Here is an 18385-nt window from a genome sequence, read left to right as displayed (position 1 = left end):
CCTGGACAGAGGAGGAAATGAACCAATGGGGGGCAGGTCCCTCCAAACACCAGCATCAATCCCTGGGCTCTGAGGAATCACAAAAACACTTTTTATATAAAATAAAATTATACCTAGCAACATGTTATAGTAAAAAATGAGGGGGGGGGTGTGCTGCTGGTCTTTTCCCCCACAAAAAGGCTAGAGGTAAAGCTGTATCCCCGTGAACTGAGGGGAGATACTGGAGCTGACTGTCCTGAGCTCCCTATTTGAGAAAACGTGCCACTGCTGTCATCCTGGGTGGTTAATCAGGTGCTGCTCTTTGTGGTGTGCTCAGCTCGGTGCTGGGCCTGGGAGCAAAGATTCCCCATGCTTGGCCACAGATCCAGACAGCTGGTCTAGGAAGGAGGGCGATAACTTCTGCTTGACAGTTCCACATCCATAACGCACACTGGATGAGTGTGTGGGCCTGGTGACATCAGGGGTTCCTTGGTAAGCTCCTGAGGTAATGGCAGCCTCAGACCCCTGCCATTAGGGGCCAGTGGTGGTTTGCAGAGGAGGGTGGTGGCACCTTAGATGATCTGGTTGCTGGTCTGGCCAGGGTAGCGCTCAAACTTCCTGTTGGCCTCTTCACTCAAGGCATCACCTGCCAAGGTGAATGGGCAGTTTGGGAAGGAAAACAGACCCATTGTGGGGAAGGGTGGGTAGAAGGGGAGAGGCTGGGAGATCCAGAGGTGGGTGGGAAAACACAGACACCACATAGGGAGAAGTGAATGAAGGCCTTTCCCTCCCATCCCCCAGTCTTTCTGGGCTGCTCTTCCCACCAAATACCAATGTGGCAGTTGTGCACCCAGATGCGATGTCCATCATATTTGCAGTTACATTTCATTGCATTGTTGGTGAAGTCACTCTCTGCTACTTCAAAATTGGGGTTGATGACCACCTGTGAGTGGGAGAAAGGCAACTTAACCTGCTGCAGTCCTCAAATGCAAAGGTCTCTTTAATAAACACTCCTCCCACTTGCCAGCTGGAAATCTCAGACCCCAGGCACCTGGAGAATGTAGTTTCCTGGCTTCACGTCTGTGATGTCAATCCATTGACAGTCGATGTCATGCCGGTAGAGATCCCAGCAACCCACGGTGATGCCCTGCTCTCCAAAGTTGGCACACTCGTACCTCTTGGAGACATCTGAAGGGATTGGCATATGTCAGTGTGAGGCAAGGCTGTGGGATGGAAATACTGTAGTCTATTCTGGGCTCCAACTCACCCTCCTGACACTCTGTGTCTTCTAGACAGAAACTAGCTTTGTGGCCCTCAGCCACCTTGGTGCCATTGGGGGTCAGGATATCGTAGTGAGTGAAGATGTCCATACTGTGGTAATGCCTGTGGGGACAAGGGACAAGGGGACCCGTTTCCTTTCTTGCCCCCGGCAGGCTTGCCCCATCCTTGGTGACCTTCCCCTTCTACTTGACCCTCTCACCCATGACACTCATGCCACACCCAGGAGTGGCGCCCAGCTTTGGGCCTGAAGTCAGCTCGTCCCAGGTTGTGGATCTGGGAGGAGAATCGGAGCAGACGCCGGTGACCATAAGGCCAATTGGCTGAGCGGGCCGAGCGGGCTAGGCAGTTCTCTTCTGCAGCACAGTACAACATGTGCAGGGGCCGGTCCTCAATGTAGGCGGTCTCCTGCACAAGTGCTGAGTGCAGCAGCAGATCTGATGCAGCTGCACCGAGGAAGGAAGGAAAGGGTTAGAAGTCACTGCTGAGGGGTGAGGACAGATGGGGTGCTTCTATTCCCAATAGAGTGTGTGAGGCTGGTTTTTCACAAGGAAGGAGTACCCCTTCAGCTTACAGCCCTCTTTCCCTTCAAAGGGGTGCCCTGGCTTGCGTCAGCCTACCCTTCACTCACTCTCAGAACAGATGACTCCAGCAGTGAAGTGGGTTCCTGTCCTCTTGCAGGCAATGTGGGTGCTGTGATGAGCACACTGGTCTAGGGACAGCTCAGTCCCTGTGCAGCGCACTCCACTCATCACCACTTCTGTTACATTCCCTGAGTCCCAGTACCAGGTCTCCTGGGGACATATGTAGGTGTTTCTGTGAGGCCCCACCATCCTGCCTCCTGGGTCAAGGGACTCATTTCTACAGTCCTTATCCCAACCCAGGCTTTGGAAGCAACATCATTGCTTCCCTTCTTCCCACTCACCTGCAGGCCATGGTTGGCATAGCCCAGTCCGAGTTGCCTACAGGCCACCATGGCCTCCAGCGTCCCCCAGTCATCCCCACAGATGAGGCCCCAGCGAAGGGGCCCAGGTCCTCCTATTTGCACCTCGACTCGCCCCTCATGTTGGCTGCGGCCCCCACTGAGTCGGATCTGTAGTGACACAGAATGGAAGCACTGGGGAACCTTTTGGGGAGGGGTAGTGGGAGGCATTGTAGCAGGCATGTGGCTGAAGGGTGATTCAGAGGTACATAAAGGGCTAGCAAGCGGTGGCATTAGGCAGGAGCTGCAGGATGGCAGGGGGCTGGAGCAGTGGGCTGGGGGGCCATCAGACTGCAGATCATGACCAGGACTGGATAGGATGCGAGATACTTGAACCAAGGTGGGAAGTAAACTGACCTTGGTCTCTACCCCAGTGTAGGGCAGGTTGCATCGGACTCCAGCATCCCGGCTATGGGAACAGTCCTCAGCAGTGATGTTCTTGTGGGGGCACTTCCAGAGGGAAGGTTCCTGTCCAGAGCATTGAACTTCACTCAAGTGGATGGCACCCATGCCTAGGGTCAGAGGTCAAAGATCAGGAGGTTGTAACTGTACCTTCATTGTCTGCCCAGGGGTCTCCTTCTTCCCAAGGAATGTAACCCCCAGGAATGTGTACCTCCTCCTTCCCTCTCCCTCCCACCTCCATCCCCCTCACCCTGCCCCATGCGGGCACCACTCAGAGCCTCTCGAGCACTTCCGAAGCCCAGCTCCCGACACACCACGCTGGCTGCAAGCAGGTCCCACTTGCGGTCACAGACTGTGCCCCACGTGCCAGCCTTCAGGACTTCCACCCGGCCCTCTCCAGGGTGGGCCCCGCCCTTTAGACGCACAAGGGCCTAGAGGACAGAGACATTGGGCATGTCACAGCAGTAAATGGAAGCATCAGCACAGAGAGAGCTAAGTAGAACTGGGAGATGAATGAGATTCTGGTGGAGGGAGGGGGTGGTCTCAGGTCTGTGGCCCACCCCCTGGAAGGGGTTCCTCTCTGTCCTCGTAGGTCAGGGCTGTGCTTAGTCAACGGGGTGGCCAGGCTAGGGGGTTCTCCACCTGGGGTGGGGAAGGTCATAGTCACTGTCTCACACACCTCCCCCTGAGGCTTCGGTTGTCGTTGCTTCTTCTGGCCACTGGACGCTGCGTAGAGAGGGCCTGGCACACAGCTCACCACCGCAGGGGCCCCCCCAGGGCACCTGGCAGTATCATTGGCACGATAGAACTCCAAGGAGCAGAGGGAGAGGTGCGCCTCTGTGCCCACACACGCCACCCCATGCAGACCAAAGGAGTGTTGCTGCCGCTGGGCCAGCAGCCTGGGGGGACAGGAGTGGGGTGCAGTAGGGTAAAACAATGCTCCTGCCTCTTTGCCCACAACCCTCCTCCCACTCCACGCCTCCACCATCCCCCAACCTTTCATGACCACTTTATCCCTTCTTCTTCCCCTCTGCTATGTTTGTCTCCAAAGAGACAAAGGGAATAGTGAGTTTCCAGGCTGAAAGAGCTTCGGTTCCCCAGACAGGAGGGTCCTTGGGGACCTTCTGCAGCAGAAGAACCCTATAGGAAGGACGGCTAGTCTTGACCTGCCTGATGGAAACCTTGTTCCAAGTGGTTTCAGGCTGCTGGTCCTAATGGAGGCAGAGGCTGAGGCTGCTGTGCAAAGAGAATGGGAGGCCAGAACTGCCCAGCTGGAAGAGATGGGCAGGAGGGAGTGGCTGACATAAACAGGAAGCCTCAATAGCCAGAGTGAGCAGATCTTTCTATTATGCTGACACTAAAATAACTGAATGAGTCAGGTTGCAAAGGAGTGAGTAAGCCTTGGGTCTAAAAGACTTCTCAGAGGCCAGAGGGGCTTCCAGGTCAGAGGCTCTGCAGGCCAGAATATGTGGGGTAGTTATGGGAAGAACAGACCAGACGGTGGACAAAGGAAAGACTGGGGCTGGCATATGTAGGAATGAACAAGTATAAATGCAAGACGGACAAAAGTTAGAGAAACCACACGACCAGAGAAGGAGAGTGAATATGAACAACATAGTGGTAAAGAAGTCTTCAGACCTGAGCGGAGCTGTGAGTCTTTAACAAGGTAGTCCATGCTTCTGCAATTTAAACGTAACAGAAAGAATGTTCCATAGCCACCAGAGCAGGAAAATGCGACTAAACTAGAGATGTTAAAACTTGGAAACCAGCTTGGAAGCTGCAGAGAGATGCTTGAGAGAACGTGGAGACTTGTTTATCGACACCAATGGAATGAGAGATTGCAGTGAGGCATGTGACAAGAGAAGTACATTCTTCCCAGAACAGCTGGTTTGAGCCCAGAGAGAAAGGAACCAGATGAGGCCTAGTATTGGTGGAGTGGGCCTGTGAGGCTGGTTTGGCAGTGAATTATTGTGGTAATGTGCCCCATCACTTGATGTCAGATGAAGGAAGAAATACGACGACCTGAAGCCATTGGCTAGGAAGACACTGAGAGGAGGAAACGTTTATAAACACAACAGACAAAGGAAGCCTGGAGACTTTACAGAATACCTTTGGAAGCTCAGGATAAGTGGATTCTGAAGCTCAAAGAGATCAGATAGTCTCCCAAAGTCCTGTTTGGCTGAAAATGAAAGTCAAAGAGGCTATCACAGGAAAAAGACATCTCTATTCTAAACTCCCTCCTCCCCTTTCCCCACAACTAACGAAATAAAAATGGCAGCGTGCACTTTAATGTGGGGGTCAGGGAAGGCTAGAGTATGGCCTTGTTGGGCAAAGATGACCCTAAACTAGAAGGCACTACAAGAATACCCCCAAATTCTGAGCTCCTTTGGAGCCACCAGAGGGAGGAACTGGGGAATGAGGGATACTGGGGGATGGCTGGGTGATTCTGGAACATGCTGAAGAGAGGAGGGGACAATAGAAAGGGATGAATTCTCAGCACCTCAGCCACTGCTGAAGAAGTTAGAGAGACTTTTCATGTGCAAATGGCCTTGGCCTTTGAAAGCCTAGTGAGATGACATCACTGGGGTTGGAAGTTTTCCACTCGGGTTCTGAAGGAACCTAGGGGAAAGTTAGGGAACAGGGAGCCTAATTGTGTCAACTTGGCCAGAGAGGCAGGGACTGTCAATCTGACTCCATCCCTGGTGAAGATTCCAGAGGGACTCTGAGTCTCACCTCCAAGCTAGTAGCACTTATTTTTAAAAATTAATCAAATAAAGGTAGGATGGGAACACTGATCCCTTAGGGAAACAATTTCGTGGGGGAGAGGCAGGCGTGGGGTCTGAAGGACAAAAGTGCCAGAGTATCTACTAGAATCCACTGGGAATGATAAATCAGCCTGTAGAACAAGGGTAGGCAGGGGCTGAACATCCACTGAGAGTTCCAGAAATCCTGTGACGGCATATTTCTGGAGATCAACATAAGGGCGAGCCCTACTTTACGTTTCAGTGACTCATCTGGAAGGTGGTTTGTAACAGCTGCAGCTGCTCCCCCACCTCTTGGTGGAGGCCTCTCTTGGGCCCCTTCCTGACCACAGCTCAAGTCCCCGACTCGTCCCTCGGTGGTCCCTCTCCTCTCCACTCAGCCTGAACATTATTTACCTCTTGACTGGCCCCCTGCCCACTCGGGGTTTGGGTTTGGCTTTAAGCTTGGTGATTGGTCTGCAAAAAGGAGAAAGAAGTTAGTGGAGGCAGTGGTTAGGGACTTCTGGGAAAGGTAGAGGGTCACTTTTTTCTGTTTCTGGGAAGGACCCTGTATGCAGAGTTCAGGAAGGGGTGAGGTGAAGGTGGCCAGATTTTCCACATACACTGACTGCTACACACCAGGGAACTGTGCTTCAGGAGCTCCTGCTGCTCTCTGGATTCAGCAACAGTGATGAGAAATCTGGTTATGTCAGGCCAGGCGGGAGATAAGAGGAGATAAGAGGAGAGTAAACGGAGGAGAGAGAATGGGAATGTGAGTGAATTAAGGGAGGTGAATTGTGGCAGGAGGGGAGGAGGCATGCAGGTGGCTGAGGCTGGAGTCCAGGCTATTTGGGGGAGGTATAAGGATGAGGAGGCTTCTCCTCAGCCATTCCTACGTTATTTCCTCCTGTGCTGCTGAAGACTGAAGCTTGCCCATCCCCATGCCTGTCTCCCCTCCCCTCCCCCCTGGAATGGCCATTTTCCAGTCACGTCCCTGATTCATCAGCTTGGGTTCTGGGATGGACATGGATAGGCTGCCTTCCATCCATCCACCTCCTGGGGCCACAGGGGCGAGCAGGAGGTCCCGGGGCTCTCGCCCCATTACCTTCCAAGGGGCTTGGAGCGTCGGGCCGAGGCTTTGGCCGCTCGCTTCCTCAACTTTCTGTGAGGATAAGACAATGGCAGAGTCAGGATCAGTCTAGAACCAAGGGGGAAAGGCTGGTGCAGTTGGGACCAGGGGCAAGATTTCTTTTCCAACAGTTAGAAGGGTTCCTGATGGCAGGATGTTATAACATCAGATACTCCCAAGGCTCTACCCTTCACAGCTGTTTGGCCTCATAAGCACATGACCAGATGGGTGAGCTGCAGTGAAGTACATGGACTCAGGACTGAGAGAGACCCTATACCAGGACCTACAGAAATTAGGCTAAGGCAGGTGGGGAACAGGGACTCTTGGGTCGTTACCAGGGCTGATCTAAACCCGAGGGGAGGGCTAAGGGGAAAGGTGTAAGTAGAAGGGTGTTAGGATTGTTAGAACTGCCAGACTGGGCAGGTAAGGGGAGAGAACTGGCCTGGTCATGCCTAGGGAGGCTGACTGTGTCTTTTTTTCTTGGATGCTCTCTGGCTTCTGGCATTTCCAGGCCTGAGGCCAGTGGACCAGGACCAAGGACCAAAGCTGGATATCCAAGGACGTTAACTTAGTTTGACTGAGGAGCATGAGGCCAGGCTGCTTAGGATGACAGCACCCTTCCTGTCCAAGTTAAATCCCATATGTCTTAGTCATTCACAAACTGAGCTCATCTCCCAAACTTCCACGGAAATAATTTCTAAACCCTTATTTCTTTTTAATTGGCCTAAATATTTGACCTATTTTATTCTTCAAGAGGTTGCCTTGAGTCTAATGTCTGGAACCTAGGTCAGTTTCTCCTCTCATTCTCCCTTTGCTTTTAAAGACTTTATTTTGCCCCCTCTTTGTCCTGCCCAATTATGTATAGATGAATGCAGGCATTGTCTGCCTGTTCTTATAAGTTTATGATCCTTGTTGTCATTTTAGTTATCCTTCCTTCACACATGTTCCTGTTCTGCTGTTTCTCTGGAGGAGTCATGTTTGGACGTAGTATACTGTGTGCAGATGCACTAGGATCTTAATCTATAGATTTTAAGCAGAGCTGAGGCTACTTGGTATTTCCTGCCCTGGCTTCTTTCTGAGGATGTACTTAGTTGGTCTTTTTGCCAAAACATCCAATATGTCCAACATTCCTAGCAAAGATTCTACAATAACTCTCAGGTCCCTTTGCTGAGATATTACTAAGGGTTTAGAACCTTTCATCATATAAGTATAGTGTGAAATTTTTTCTCCAAATGTCTTTTTCTCAAACATGTCTAAAATGAAATATACTTGGCATTTTCTTTCACCAGTAACCCAGAGAGATCATCTTGATCTCCAGAGTAGTACTCAGAAAAATGTTGTATTATCTAGAAATTTATAACTGTCTCTTCTCTAAGTTATTTAAGGACTTTATAAGGTTTTTATATCATATTATATATTATACGACATATAATTACATATATTATAAGGTATAATATAGGTTATATTAAGGACCTGGTATTTATCTAGGACCAGTACTGATATTTGTCTTGATTTATATTTCTCCATTCACAAATGTGCTTGTTTTCCCCTATCATTGGTTCCTTCAACCGTCAAATATAAAAACCTACCTACATCTGCACATCCTCTTCTCATTCCAACTCTCTCTTCTCTGAGGCCACTTCCCTTAAATGTTTCTGAATTCCATCCTTCATGCTCCTTTCTCTCCTTCTCAACTGAGAAGTTGCACACAACTTCTTCTTCTCAATTAAATCCTTTTATTTATTTATTTATTTTCCCCCCAAAGCCCCAGTAGATAGTTGTACGTCATAGCTGCACATCCTTCTAGTTGCTGTATGTGGGACGCCGCCTCAGCATGGCCGGAGAAGCGGTGCGTCGGTGCGAGCCCGGGATCCGAACCCGGGCCGCCAGCAGCGGAGCGCGTGCACTTAACCGCTAAGCCACGGGGCCGGCCCTCAATTGAACCCTTTTAAACATGTTCAAATCTCTCCTACACACACACACACACACACACACACACACACACACACCTTCCACCCCACATCTCTTCTCCTTTTCACAGAAAAATTTTTCAAGAGTTGTCAACACCCACTATCCCTATATCCTCTCTTCCCACTCATGCCTTAACCCAGTCATTTCTGGTTTCCCCAGCCATCACATGGCAATAATAAATCCAGTAGACATTTTCCAGTCTCCATATTTTGACCTCTTGGTAGCATCAGACACTGCTGCTCTCTCTCTCTCCCTCCTTGGCTTTCATAACACTACCAGCCTGGTTTGGTTCCTAATTCCGGTTGCTTTTTCTTGGTCTTCTTTGCAGGGTCCTCCTCTACCTAGTCATTTAAATTTCTGGAGCTCCATCTAAGGCATTCTTCTCTTCTTACTCCACATTCTCTCTTTATTTGGTTTCATTCACATCTAACCTTGTATATTCCATTGCCTTCTTGCTGTTTCTACTTAGATATCTTAAAGTTATCTAAAATGAAATGTACGTCCAAAAACTAAACTCACAATTTTTTCAGCAAAATCCACTCCAGAAACCTAGGAGTCAACCTTGACACTTCTTTCTTCTTTGGCTCCCAAAGTCAATCCATAACCAAGTCCTGTCAGTGTTACTTCCTAAATATCTCTCCAATCCATCCACTCTTGCTCTTCTTCAAAACATTCTCAGAAATGCAGTCAAAGTGATCTTCTGGAGCCACAGACCTGATCATGTCCTCTCACAGCTCTACTCATTGAAACACTTCATTACTGAAGTAATGGTTCCCATTACTTTTCTCATAAAGACCCAAATCCTTAACATAGCCTATAAGCTCTTCTATGATCTGGTGCCTAATCACCTCTCTCATCACCTCTGTATTCTCAGCACCTTGCACAGTGCTTGACAAATAGTAGGAGTTCAATAAATATCTGTCGAACTGAATTGAACTAGAAGAGTGACTTCTTAAACAGCACTTAAGCCCTTAGAACCTCAATTTCTTTGCCTGCCAAGGGGAAGTAAAGAAAATGGTTCAATTATCTGTACATTCTTTTCCTCTTCTAAAATGCTACAACTTTCACATGTTCTAGGGCAGAACTACTAGATCAAGGTTAAAAATGATAAATACATTGCATTCTGATTTTCTCATTCCCTAAATCTTACTGACTTCCTCTAAAAGCTAGCAGATGCATCTTCTTTCTCTATGGAAGGTAGAGTTGTTTGTAACTATCTTGCCTATCCTTTATAATTGTATTACCTATGTATTACTTATATGTATTACCTATAATTGTATTACCTGTGTATTACCTATCCTCCCTCTGTCTGACTTGACCTGTAAAAGAAGATCTATATCATATCCCCATCACAGAATCTCCCAGAACTCCTGTAATCTCTTTTCCTACTAAGAATGACCTCTGTACTTAGTATAGCTCCTTCTCCAGCCTTCATATCGCAGACTCAGTGAGAGATTTCAATATGTACACAAATATTCCTGATCTCTGAAAATTACTTCAGGCTGTGCATACCTAGGGACAATTCCTGGGTCTCAAACTTCCCAAGGATGGCTGATTTCTAAAGGTAGTCCGTATTAACTTAAAGCCCAGAGATGCCTGATGGCACCATCCTTCCCTCGAGTAGCTTCAGAATCATTTTAGGTATCTCTTCTCTTACTTTCTATCCTCTATCAGTCATCTTACATCTTATTCATTCCCCTCCCTCTTTGGTGTCACCCTCCTAATCAGCTTCATTTTTATAACAAACTCCTAACTAGTCTTACTGCATCTAGAACCTCCCCTTCCAATTCACTACTATTAGGCAAACTTTAAAAAACACTGGCCTTATTTTATCACTGTCTCCTACAAATACTTTTATTTTTAATTTTTCCATAAGATAAAGGTCAAACTCTCCAACCTGGCATTAAGAGTGTTTCATTTTCTGGCCTTGCTTTATCCATTCAGATCTTTCTTTCCTTCTATTTCTCAGTATAAACCTTCTACTCTAGTCAACTGTCTTTCAAAATATATCCTATTCATTATCACCTCTGTTGGGGTCAACAGTGACTTCCACGTTGCTAACTCCGGTGTTCGTTTCTCCATCCTCCTGTCTTTAGACCCGTCAGCAGCACTGACTCAGTCAATCATTCTCTCTCCTCGAAGCGCTTTACTTGGCTTCCAGGCCACACTCACCCGGTTTTCTTTCTATCTCACCTCTCTGTTTGCATTTTGCCTTATCTTCCTGACTTTGTGACATTTAAGCTGCCTAGGATTCAGTCCTTGGACTTCTTTTTCTCATATTTACACTCACTCCTTTGGTGATGCTGTCCAGTTTCAGGACTTAAGAACTTTTATTCAACTGAACTCGAGAGTCATATACCCAATTGCCCACTCAACCGCACCATTTCAATGTCTTAAAGAACCTCAAATTTAACAGGTCTAATATATACTGCCCCCTCCAACCCCACACAAAACATGCTCCACCCACTGTCTTCCTTATCAAATGAGGCCAACTCCATACTTAGCTCAGGCCAAAACCTTGGAATGATCCTTAATTCCTCTCCTTCTCACACAGCACATTGACTCCATCGGCAAATCCTGTGGCTCTACCTTTAATTATACACAGAATTTAATCATTTTTCACCACTTTCACTGGTCACCATCACCTCTCATTTCCTTTACTTGGCTTTCAGGAGACAATAACCTGTTAACTAGTCTCCCCACCTCCTTGATTCTACTGCATCCCTTACAGTCTATTCTTAACAAAGCAGCCAAAATAATACTTAAAAAATGGAAGTCAGATGTCACACTTCTGCTCCAAACCTTAACGCACAGAGTAAAAGCCAAAGTCTCCCAAACAGCCCTGCATGATCTGCTCCCAATTCTTCACTATCTCTTCCTACATCACACGTCCTATCATTTTCTCCCTTGTTCACTCAGCTCCAGCCCCAATGGTCTCCTGGAGCATGACAAAAATGCCCTCTCCCCTCCCCTGACACACACACCACACACACACACACACACACACTCTCTCTCTCTCTCTCCAGGATCTTTTCATTTATGATCCTTCTTCCTGGAAATGCTTTTCTAGATTTCTGCATAGATTGTGCCCTCACCTCCTTTAAATCTTTCCTCAAATGATGCCTTCTCAAAGAGATTGCATATTTCAAACTGCAATCCCACTCCCACTTCCTAACCCTTTCCCTGCTTTATTTTTATCTATTACACTCTTTACCATCCTTACATTTTGTAGTTTTACTTACTTAGTTTCTAATTCTTCCCTAGTCCATGAGATCAGGGATTTTGTCTGTTTTGTTCACTCTTTAATCTCCAGTGTCTACAACAGTCCCTAACACACAGTAGGCACTTAATGAATAAATACTGAATGAATAAATCTCTACACCTATTTTCTTCACTTGAAATGCCTGCTATTTAAATCATATTAATCTTTCAGATCCTGGTGTTTGGATTAGTAAAGATAAAGAACAAGCACAGGGAAAGAAATAAGCCCCAAGATAGGTAACAGTAAAGGAGTACAGCACATAGATGTTTTAAAACAGTTTGAGTCTCTAGACCAAAAAAAGTATATTCCTTGGGACTGAAAGAACTTTCAGATGTGTCTCAGAGCCAAGGCAAGGAAAATTTGAGCAAGTATAGAAAAGACTGGAGATTGGATAATGTACTGACTTTCAAAAAGAAAGAAAAGGATTCTTCAATCTACAGATAATATTCTATAAGTTATTAAATAGAAAGTTTGTGAACATTGAGGAAAAAATATGTTGATTCTTAGAAACCTAAAGGATTTCAGTAAAAACTAGCTCAAACCACCATGATTTCCTTTTTGGATAAGATTACTAAATTGGAAGACAGCAGAATGGCTGTGAACACAGTATATCTGGATTTTAGCAGACTAACAAAATCTTCCATGATTTCATTATAGATAAGATGGTGCAATGTGGGCTACATTATTGTAGTGTTTAGTTTGTTCCCAATTGGTTGAAAAAAACATTTCACAACTAATGATGTAAATCTGCAGGAAAGTTTTGTAAGGAGAGTTAGACTTTGGTTTTTAACATTTCAACGATTTTAACAGTCACTCTGATGAAGCCAGAAGGCATAGCTATAATGTCTATCTACCAGAGGAGGCTGTGAGGGATGATAAATGGAAAATAATGTCAAGATCAAGATAATCTCATGGATCATAATGGCTTTTTAGTGGTTTTTAAACGATGTATCAAACTAATTGGGTAAACTCAACATAGATTTGGGTTCAAACAGGCTGCTCCATCAATACTGAGGATAAAGGGAGACCTGAATTGGTTTTAGGTGATTACAGCTTCAATATGAGCAGTGGGATGCAGCCTCAACAGAAGGCAACGCAAAATCTAGGCACGCTTTAATCAAAGTTTGCCCAGTGGAAGGTCACCTAGATGTCAAGAGGTCTTTCTGCAAAACTGGTCTAAGGAAGAGCCTGCAAAATAGATTAGAGACTGTAAAGATTTCTGAATTTCTCAAAATGACCAAATTACATGCTCCAGGGAAGCGAGAAGCTGTGGGCACAGAGCCGTTCACCAGTGATTCGTTACTCTGGAAGCCAGCGTGCACCAGGGCTCCAGAACAGATGGCGAGGGCCGGGTGCCTCGGCCAAAGGATATCCCAGAACACGGGTCTGGAAGTTCTGGGGGCTCGCACGCTCACAGACACGCCTCGTGGGCAGCCTGGACCGAGGGCAGGGCCCGGCCTCTCCCGGCGCCCCCCGACCCTCAGGGATTGGCCCTCTGGCGGGGACACGCCGCCCCGCGGGCGCCCCGGGCCTGTCACCGTCCTCAGACTCCGGGCGCCCAGCCCCGCGCTGGACGCACCCAGGCGCGGTCTCCGCAGGGCGCGGCAGCGCACTCCCAGCATCCGACCCGCGGGCTCCAGGCGGAGCCGGAGGCTAACCTTACCCGTCACCGCCCGCGGGACCGCCGGGCGCTGGGCGTGGCCTCGCGAGACCGGCGCGCGGCCGGGGCGCGGAGACTCTGCCTGCCGACCTATGGCGTCACGGGCACCGGTCCGCGACCCGCCGCCGCTCGCCCCGCCCCGGCTCCAGACACGGGCGAGCAGAAGCCTCACTGACCCGCCTTGGGGGCCCTTCATGGTCCCACAAGATGTCGCACCTCTCCAGTTTCGCAGGGGCCTCCGTATTTTCCCCCTATTCCAGAGGCCCGCGTTCCCCAGCGCCCAGACCCTCTCAGAGGTCTCTCAACACCATTCCTTCATGAGCACCCCTCAGCCCCAGGCCGCTCCACCCAGCGCCCACATCCCTTCACCTGTAGAAGGCCGTGTTGACCCTCTTTTCGCTAGGGAAGCCTAGCATCCCGCAGACCACGTGGCTGTTGTGGGCGCTCCAGCCTTTTTCACACACTTGCGACCAGCCGTCAGGAAGCTTGACCTCGACCAGTCCCTCAGTCACGGGCAGGGACCGCCTGCCCCGCCCAACGGCTGCTCGAAGTCGCACCTCCTCCACCTGTAGGTTATGCTCTACCTGGGGATGGGACCGCAAGCAGAGGAAGGAATTCCAGTAGCACCTCTCATATGTCTTGCCACCCTTAAGGACCCCAGATGGAGTGTGCTTGCTGTAAACCCAATGGGGAGATGGGGCTGAGACAGGGCTGAGAGGCCCGCCTGCCCTCTGTGGTGTATTGACTGCGGTGTGGGGGTGTATTGAGTCTCCTGCAACCATGAGAGAGGAAGGACATGCTGTGCTCTGAGAAATGATTAAGGGTGCTGAGGAAGAAGCACCTAACTCTGCCTGGAGCATGAGGGAGTACTTCACAGAGGAAGTGGCATTGAAGGAGAGAAAGTAAGAAAGGAGATGTTCCAGGACAGCATAAGCATCTGAGGCGAGGGAGAGCGCAGGATGCCCTGGGCACCAGGGATGAGTTGGAGAGGCTTGTGCCAGATTTAGTAACTTGAATGCTAATGCTAAAAAAAACCCGGACTTTACAGTGTCTGGGACCTCTATCATTCGTCCTGTCTCCCCACCCCGCCAACCCTCCTACCAATCTAATTATCCCATGGAGCATATGAGATCCCCTACAATCTAGTATCTCCTCTAACCACATATAACCCCCTACCGCCTTCTCTGTCTGGCCATCCTGGGTGGTGTGTGTGTGCGTGTGTATTTTGTGAACTGCAGACCTCGATGACATTGAAATCTGAGAAGCCGGGGAGGCGCTGGTCCTTGCAGATGACCCCAGCATCCTCATCGTGGGTACAGTCACTGTTCCCCCAGCCCCGGGAGGCACATTCAGTCACACTCTTTTCAGTCCCACTGCAGCTCAGGTTGTCCAGCCAGATGCGGCCTGTGGAGGGGGAGATGAGGAGATAGAGAGGCTTGGGGAGGTAGGATGGGAGGAGTGATGGGGATGCTGGGGAGAGTGAGCATGGAGGCCTCACACCTGGCCATGATGATCCCATTTTTCTGGTAAGATAATGGGTGGGGACGAGACAGGGGACCCTGGAAGGGAATAGGAAAGGGAGCATAGAATTGATGGAGGGTTGGTGGTGGTCTGGGGATACTCAAGAATGTGGTAGCATGAACAGAAATCAAGGGTCAACACTAAAGTTCTGATGAGTGCTTACCCATTCAATGATAGCTACAATTAATCAAGTACCTATGTGTGTTAGGCACTCTGCTGTAGTATGTACATACATGATAATTCTTAGAACAGAGCTGCCGGGATGTATTATCACCATTTTATATAAAATTGGGGTTCAGAAAAATTAAGTAGCTTGCCTGAGACCTCACAGCCAATACATGGGGGCTTAGGAGTTTGAGCCATTTGTGAGACTTGGAAATCTAAGATCCTTTCACCTCAGCCTCACATTCTCCCATGTGCCCACCCTATCTGTGCTGCCACATTACCCCTTGTTCTTCTCCTGCCTGGACCAAACTGAAATGAACAGCACTGACTTCCTCTCAGAATTGGGTGGACCCTCAAATGTTGTCTGTCCCAGACAATGTGCAGGGACCCCTCATGCATATCCTGGTAGGACTGACCCAGCTTCTGCTGGGTCACCTACCTCTCGCCTCCCTAGGCCACTGGAACCATCACAAAGTCCTTGTGACTCTTTATGACTTTCTCCCACCAGGTCTAATTCAGTCCTTTGATGCCATCCAGAAAAATCCCTCAGCCAAAGGACTGTCCTCATATTTGAGGACAACCATCATGTAATTGCTATCCAAAGCTTTTTCTTTTAATGCCAAACATCCTTGTTTCTTCAGCTATTCTCCCTTGAAACTTGGCTTCTGATCTTTCACCTCTGGGCAGCTCTCCTCTGAAAGTATTTCCATTTTCTACTCTCTCTCTTAAAATGTGGGCTCTACAAGTGACACTTTATTCCAGAAGTGGTCTAGCCAGTGGGAATTGAGAATCAGCTGCAGACTGCACCAGCTTCTGTCCATCAATCCCATTGTGGGCTCATACAGTGCAAGCACCCCCAGGTCTCAGTTTGACTTGCTCCTAAGTCCCTACTACCCACATTCATGCTCGTTCTAGAGTTTATACTTGGCCTTAGTCAGTTCCAGCTTGTTGGTTTCAGCTGTGGCCTATACTCCGATTTTGTCAGCTGCAGTATCTGTGATCCCTTCTGGCTTTGGGACATCCAGACATCATTTACCTGCTCTCAGCTTCCCATGAAACCCACCAGCTATACTTTAATCATACAGGGCTCCCCTGTATCAGGGCTGTCCTTGCACGTGGCTTTGTAGAATCATACTTTTGCAGCAGAAAGGAACTTAGAGATGATCTAGTCATTTTGCACACGGGGCATCTGAGGCTCAGAAAAGGCATTGGCCAGCCTAAGGTCACACGGCTCTGAGATGTGACTATGTTGGTTGGTTTGTCACCCTTGGGTTTACTTGACATTGGCTGTTCTTGGTGTCCTGTGTACCTGTGGCCGTGCCATCCTGGTGTTCCCTCTTCCTGCACTTAGGCACCTAGGCAATATCTAGGCTATTCCTGGAGCATTGCTCACCTGTTCCAGGGCCATATTTGGCACTGTGGGTCCAGCCTGTGGCCTCTGTGAAGCCCAGCTCTCGGCAGAGGACGTGGGCAGCCTGCAGCGTGAAGTCGTCATCGCAGATGGTGCCCCATTCCCCAGCTCGCTGTATCTCCACGCGGCCCTCGAAGGGCTTCCTGGGGAAGCCGGCCAGCCGGAAGCGCAGCCCCTGGCTTTCGGCCCTCTTCTCAGGGGCCATGGATGGGGATGGAGATCCCAGGCACGAGCTGCACAGCAGGCACAGCAACAGCCCCCACGGGCTCCACTGCCAGACACTGACAGGTTGCATGGCAGGGAAGGCCTGGGTGCCCCAGAGAGAGAGAAGGAAAGAGAAACTGAGATTGAGCCAGGCCCAGGTCCAAGAGAGAGGTCATGAGAGGAACAGAGACACTGAGGAAGACCAGAGACAGAAAGACAGTGCAAGAGAGAGAGGGACCCAGGGACTAAGAGAGACAGTGAGAGAGAAACATACACTAAATAGGTCTGAAACACTGAGTCAAAGAGGCGCAGACTGAGACCCAGATTGGGGAAGAGGGAGAGAGAGAGAGACAGAGACATAGAGAGAGAGGCTCTCCCTCCCTTTGGTAAAGAGTAAAACTCTCACTATTAGTTTTTATGCCTTCCAATGTCCTTCCCTAGTTCTGCCATCATCGCCTCCATTACCCCCACTCACTGATCTAAGAGACCCAGAGATCAAAAGACAGTGATTAGAGACCAAGAGTCAAAGAATGGTCAAGATAAAGAGATATGGAACAAGAGAAACACAGAGAGGAAGACCCAGACAGATAGGAGGTGAGAGGAAGGGAAACTGTGGGACTGAAAGGGGACCAAAGAGAAAGAGACAGCAGAGAGAAAGACACTGTTGAAGATGGATAAAAGGTGATTGGGAGAAAGCCGGGCACACAGGATTGGGGAGAAAAGGAGAGAGGCAGGCAACAGGTGAGGAGGACAGGGATTGACAGGAGCCAAGGAGCAGAAGTGGGAGGGACCCAGATGACCCCATGCAGCTAGTCAGACAGAGGACAGCTACTGATTGTGGAGAAAGGCAGGCAAGGGGGTCTTAGGAAACCCTTGGATCTCTGGCCCCCTGAATGGGAGCCAAGCCCAGAGTCCTATCTGGGCAGATTCCAAGGCAGAGAGGGCAGAGATCAGAATACATGCAGAACCCGCTGCACACTCTACCCAGCACACAGGCTCTCACATGCCCTGGAGGGTCAAGGGGCCCAGGAGGGCCAGGCCTCAAGCTTGGCGGGGAGTGGGGGGTTGTCCAAGTCTCCTGCCAACACTGCCATCGCTGTCACTGGGCAACCGGAGGCCAGGGCGCCAATCGGCTCCTCAGCCAAGGCCTTCCCTCTGTCTGGGGCTGAGAACAGCCTCTCTACAGCAAGCCCCCCCACCCCCTACATGCTTCCCCCAACTCAGACAAACAACCCAACAGGACAGCTTTGTTCTGGGGACACTGTGGCTGGGGGGCCCAGGGGTAGGGCCTCACAAGAGGAGCCCCCAGCCTTAGGGTCCTCCCAGCTGCCCTATTTGGAACACTCTGCAGTCTCCCCCCCCACCCCCCCAAATATCTGCTTCCTCTCTCCACTCTTCTTGTGTCTCGTTCTTCTTTGACAATAATAAAACCCTCAGTTGGTTGGCTTCCCCTCGACTCCATCCTACATCACCCTTTTCCCCTGGTCCCTGCACCATCCTCTCCATCCGCAACTCCCCTTCCTCCTGCCGGCAGCGCGACTCCCCCTACCTTTGGCTGAGCGGGGGCCCTAGGGGCTGGGAGAAGAATGCTGGTCCTGGAGATCAGTCCTAGGACTTTCAAAAAAAAAAGTGCTCGGCCAGGGGAGACTGGACCCCCCCTCTCTCCTCCCTCTCCTTTAG

The 18385-nt window shown here is 49.4% G+C and overlaps 1 protein-coding gene across 4 annotated transcripts; it reads right to left on the bottom strand.

Moving 5' to 3' along the window:
* Nucleotides 1-68: 68 nt before the first annotated feature.
* On the bottom strand, nucleotides 69-18382 carry LOXL3 (lysyl oxidase like 3). 4 transcript variants are annotated; one of them, XM_087436524.1, is made up of 16 exons: nucleotides 18255-18382; nucleotides 16484-16808; nucleotides 14645-14808; nucleotides 13774-13988; nucleotides 6488-6580; nucleotides 5800-5859; nucleotides 3321-3540; nucleotides 2892-3072; nucleotides 2597-2751; nucleotides 2183-2350; nucleotides 1889-2051; nucleotides 1460-1703; nucleotides 1247-1362; nucleotides 1031-1167; nucleotides 811-922; nucleotides 69-625 (listed from the first exon to the last, which is right to left on the bottom strand). In XM_087436524.1, the coding sequence occupies exons 2-16, from the start codon at nucleotides 16794-16796 to the stop codon at nucleotides 552-554; spliced, it is 2415 nt and encodes an 804-aa protein (XP_087292650.1). In that variant the 5' UTR covers nucleotides 16797-16808; nucleotides 18255-18382; the 3' UTR covers nucleotides 69-551. The 4 variants fall into 4 exon arrangements, with proteins under 4 accessions (XP_087292650.1, XP_087292647.1, XP_087292649.1 ...); XM_087436521.1 differs by lacking the exon at nucleotides 6488-6580 and having other exon boundaries at nucleotides 18255-18380; XM_087436523.1 differs by lacking the exons at nucleotides 5800-5859; nucleotides 6488-6580 and having other exon boundaries at nucleotides 18255-18378.
* Nucleotides 18383-18385: the final 3 nt, after the last annotated feature.

Source organism: Ceratotherium simum, chromosome 11 (assembly GCF_057802395.1).
Source record: "Ceratotherium simum simum isolate JZ-2026a chromosome 11, ASM5780239v1, whole genome shotgun sequence".
Lineage (NCBI taxonomy): Eukaryota > Metazoa > Chordata > Mammalia > Perissodactyla > Rhinocerotidae > Ceratotherium > Ceratotherium simum.
The sequence above is the reverse complement of the archived record's forward strand: the minus strand, read 5'-3'. Positions and strand labels throughout refer to the sequence as shown.

Bases quoted from the DNA above. Each gene is read 5' to 3' on its own strand.
- LOXL3 (XM_087436524.1), bottom strand. From the start codon at position 16,796: ATGCAACCTGTCAGTGTCTGGCAGTGGAGCCCGTGGGGGCTGTTGCTG. The intron at 2,752-2,891 runs GTGAGGGGGATG...CTCTGACCCTAG, and splicing joins TGGTGCCCGCATGGGGCAGG to GCATGGGTGCCATCCACTTG. The intron at 2,052-2,182 runs GTGAGTGGGAAG...ATATGTCCCCAG, and splicing joins ATGCCAACCATGGCCTGCAG to GAGACCTGGTACTGGGACTC.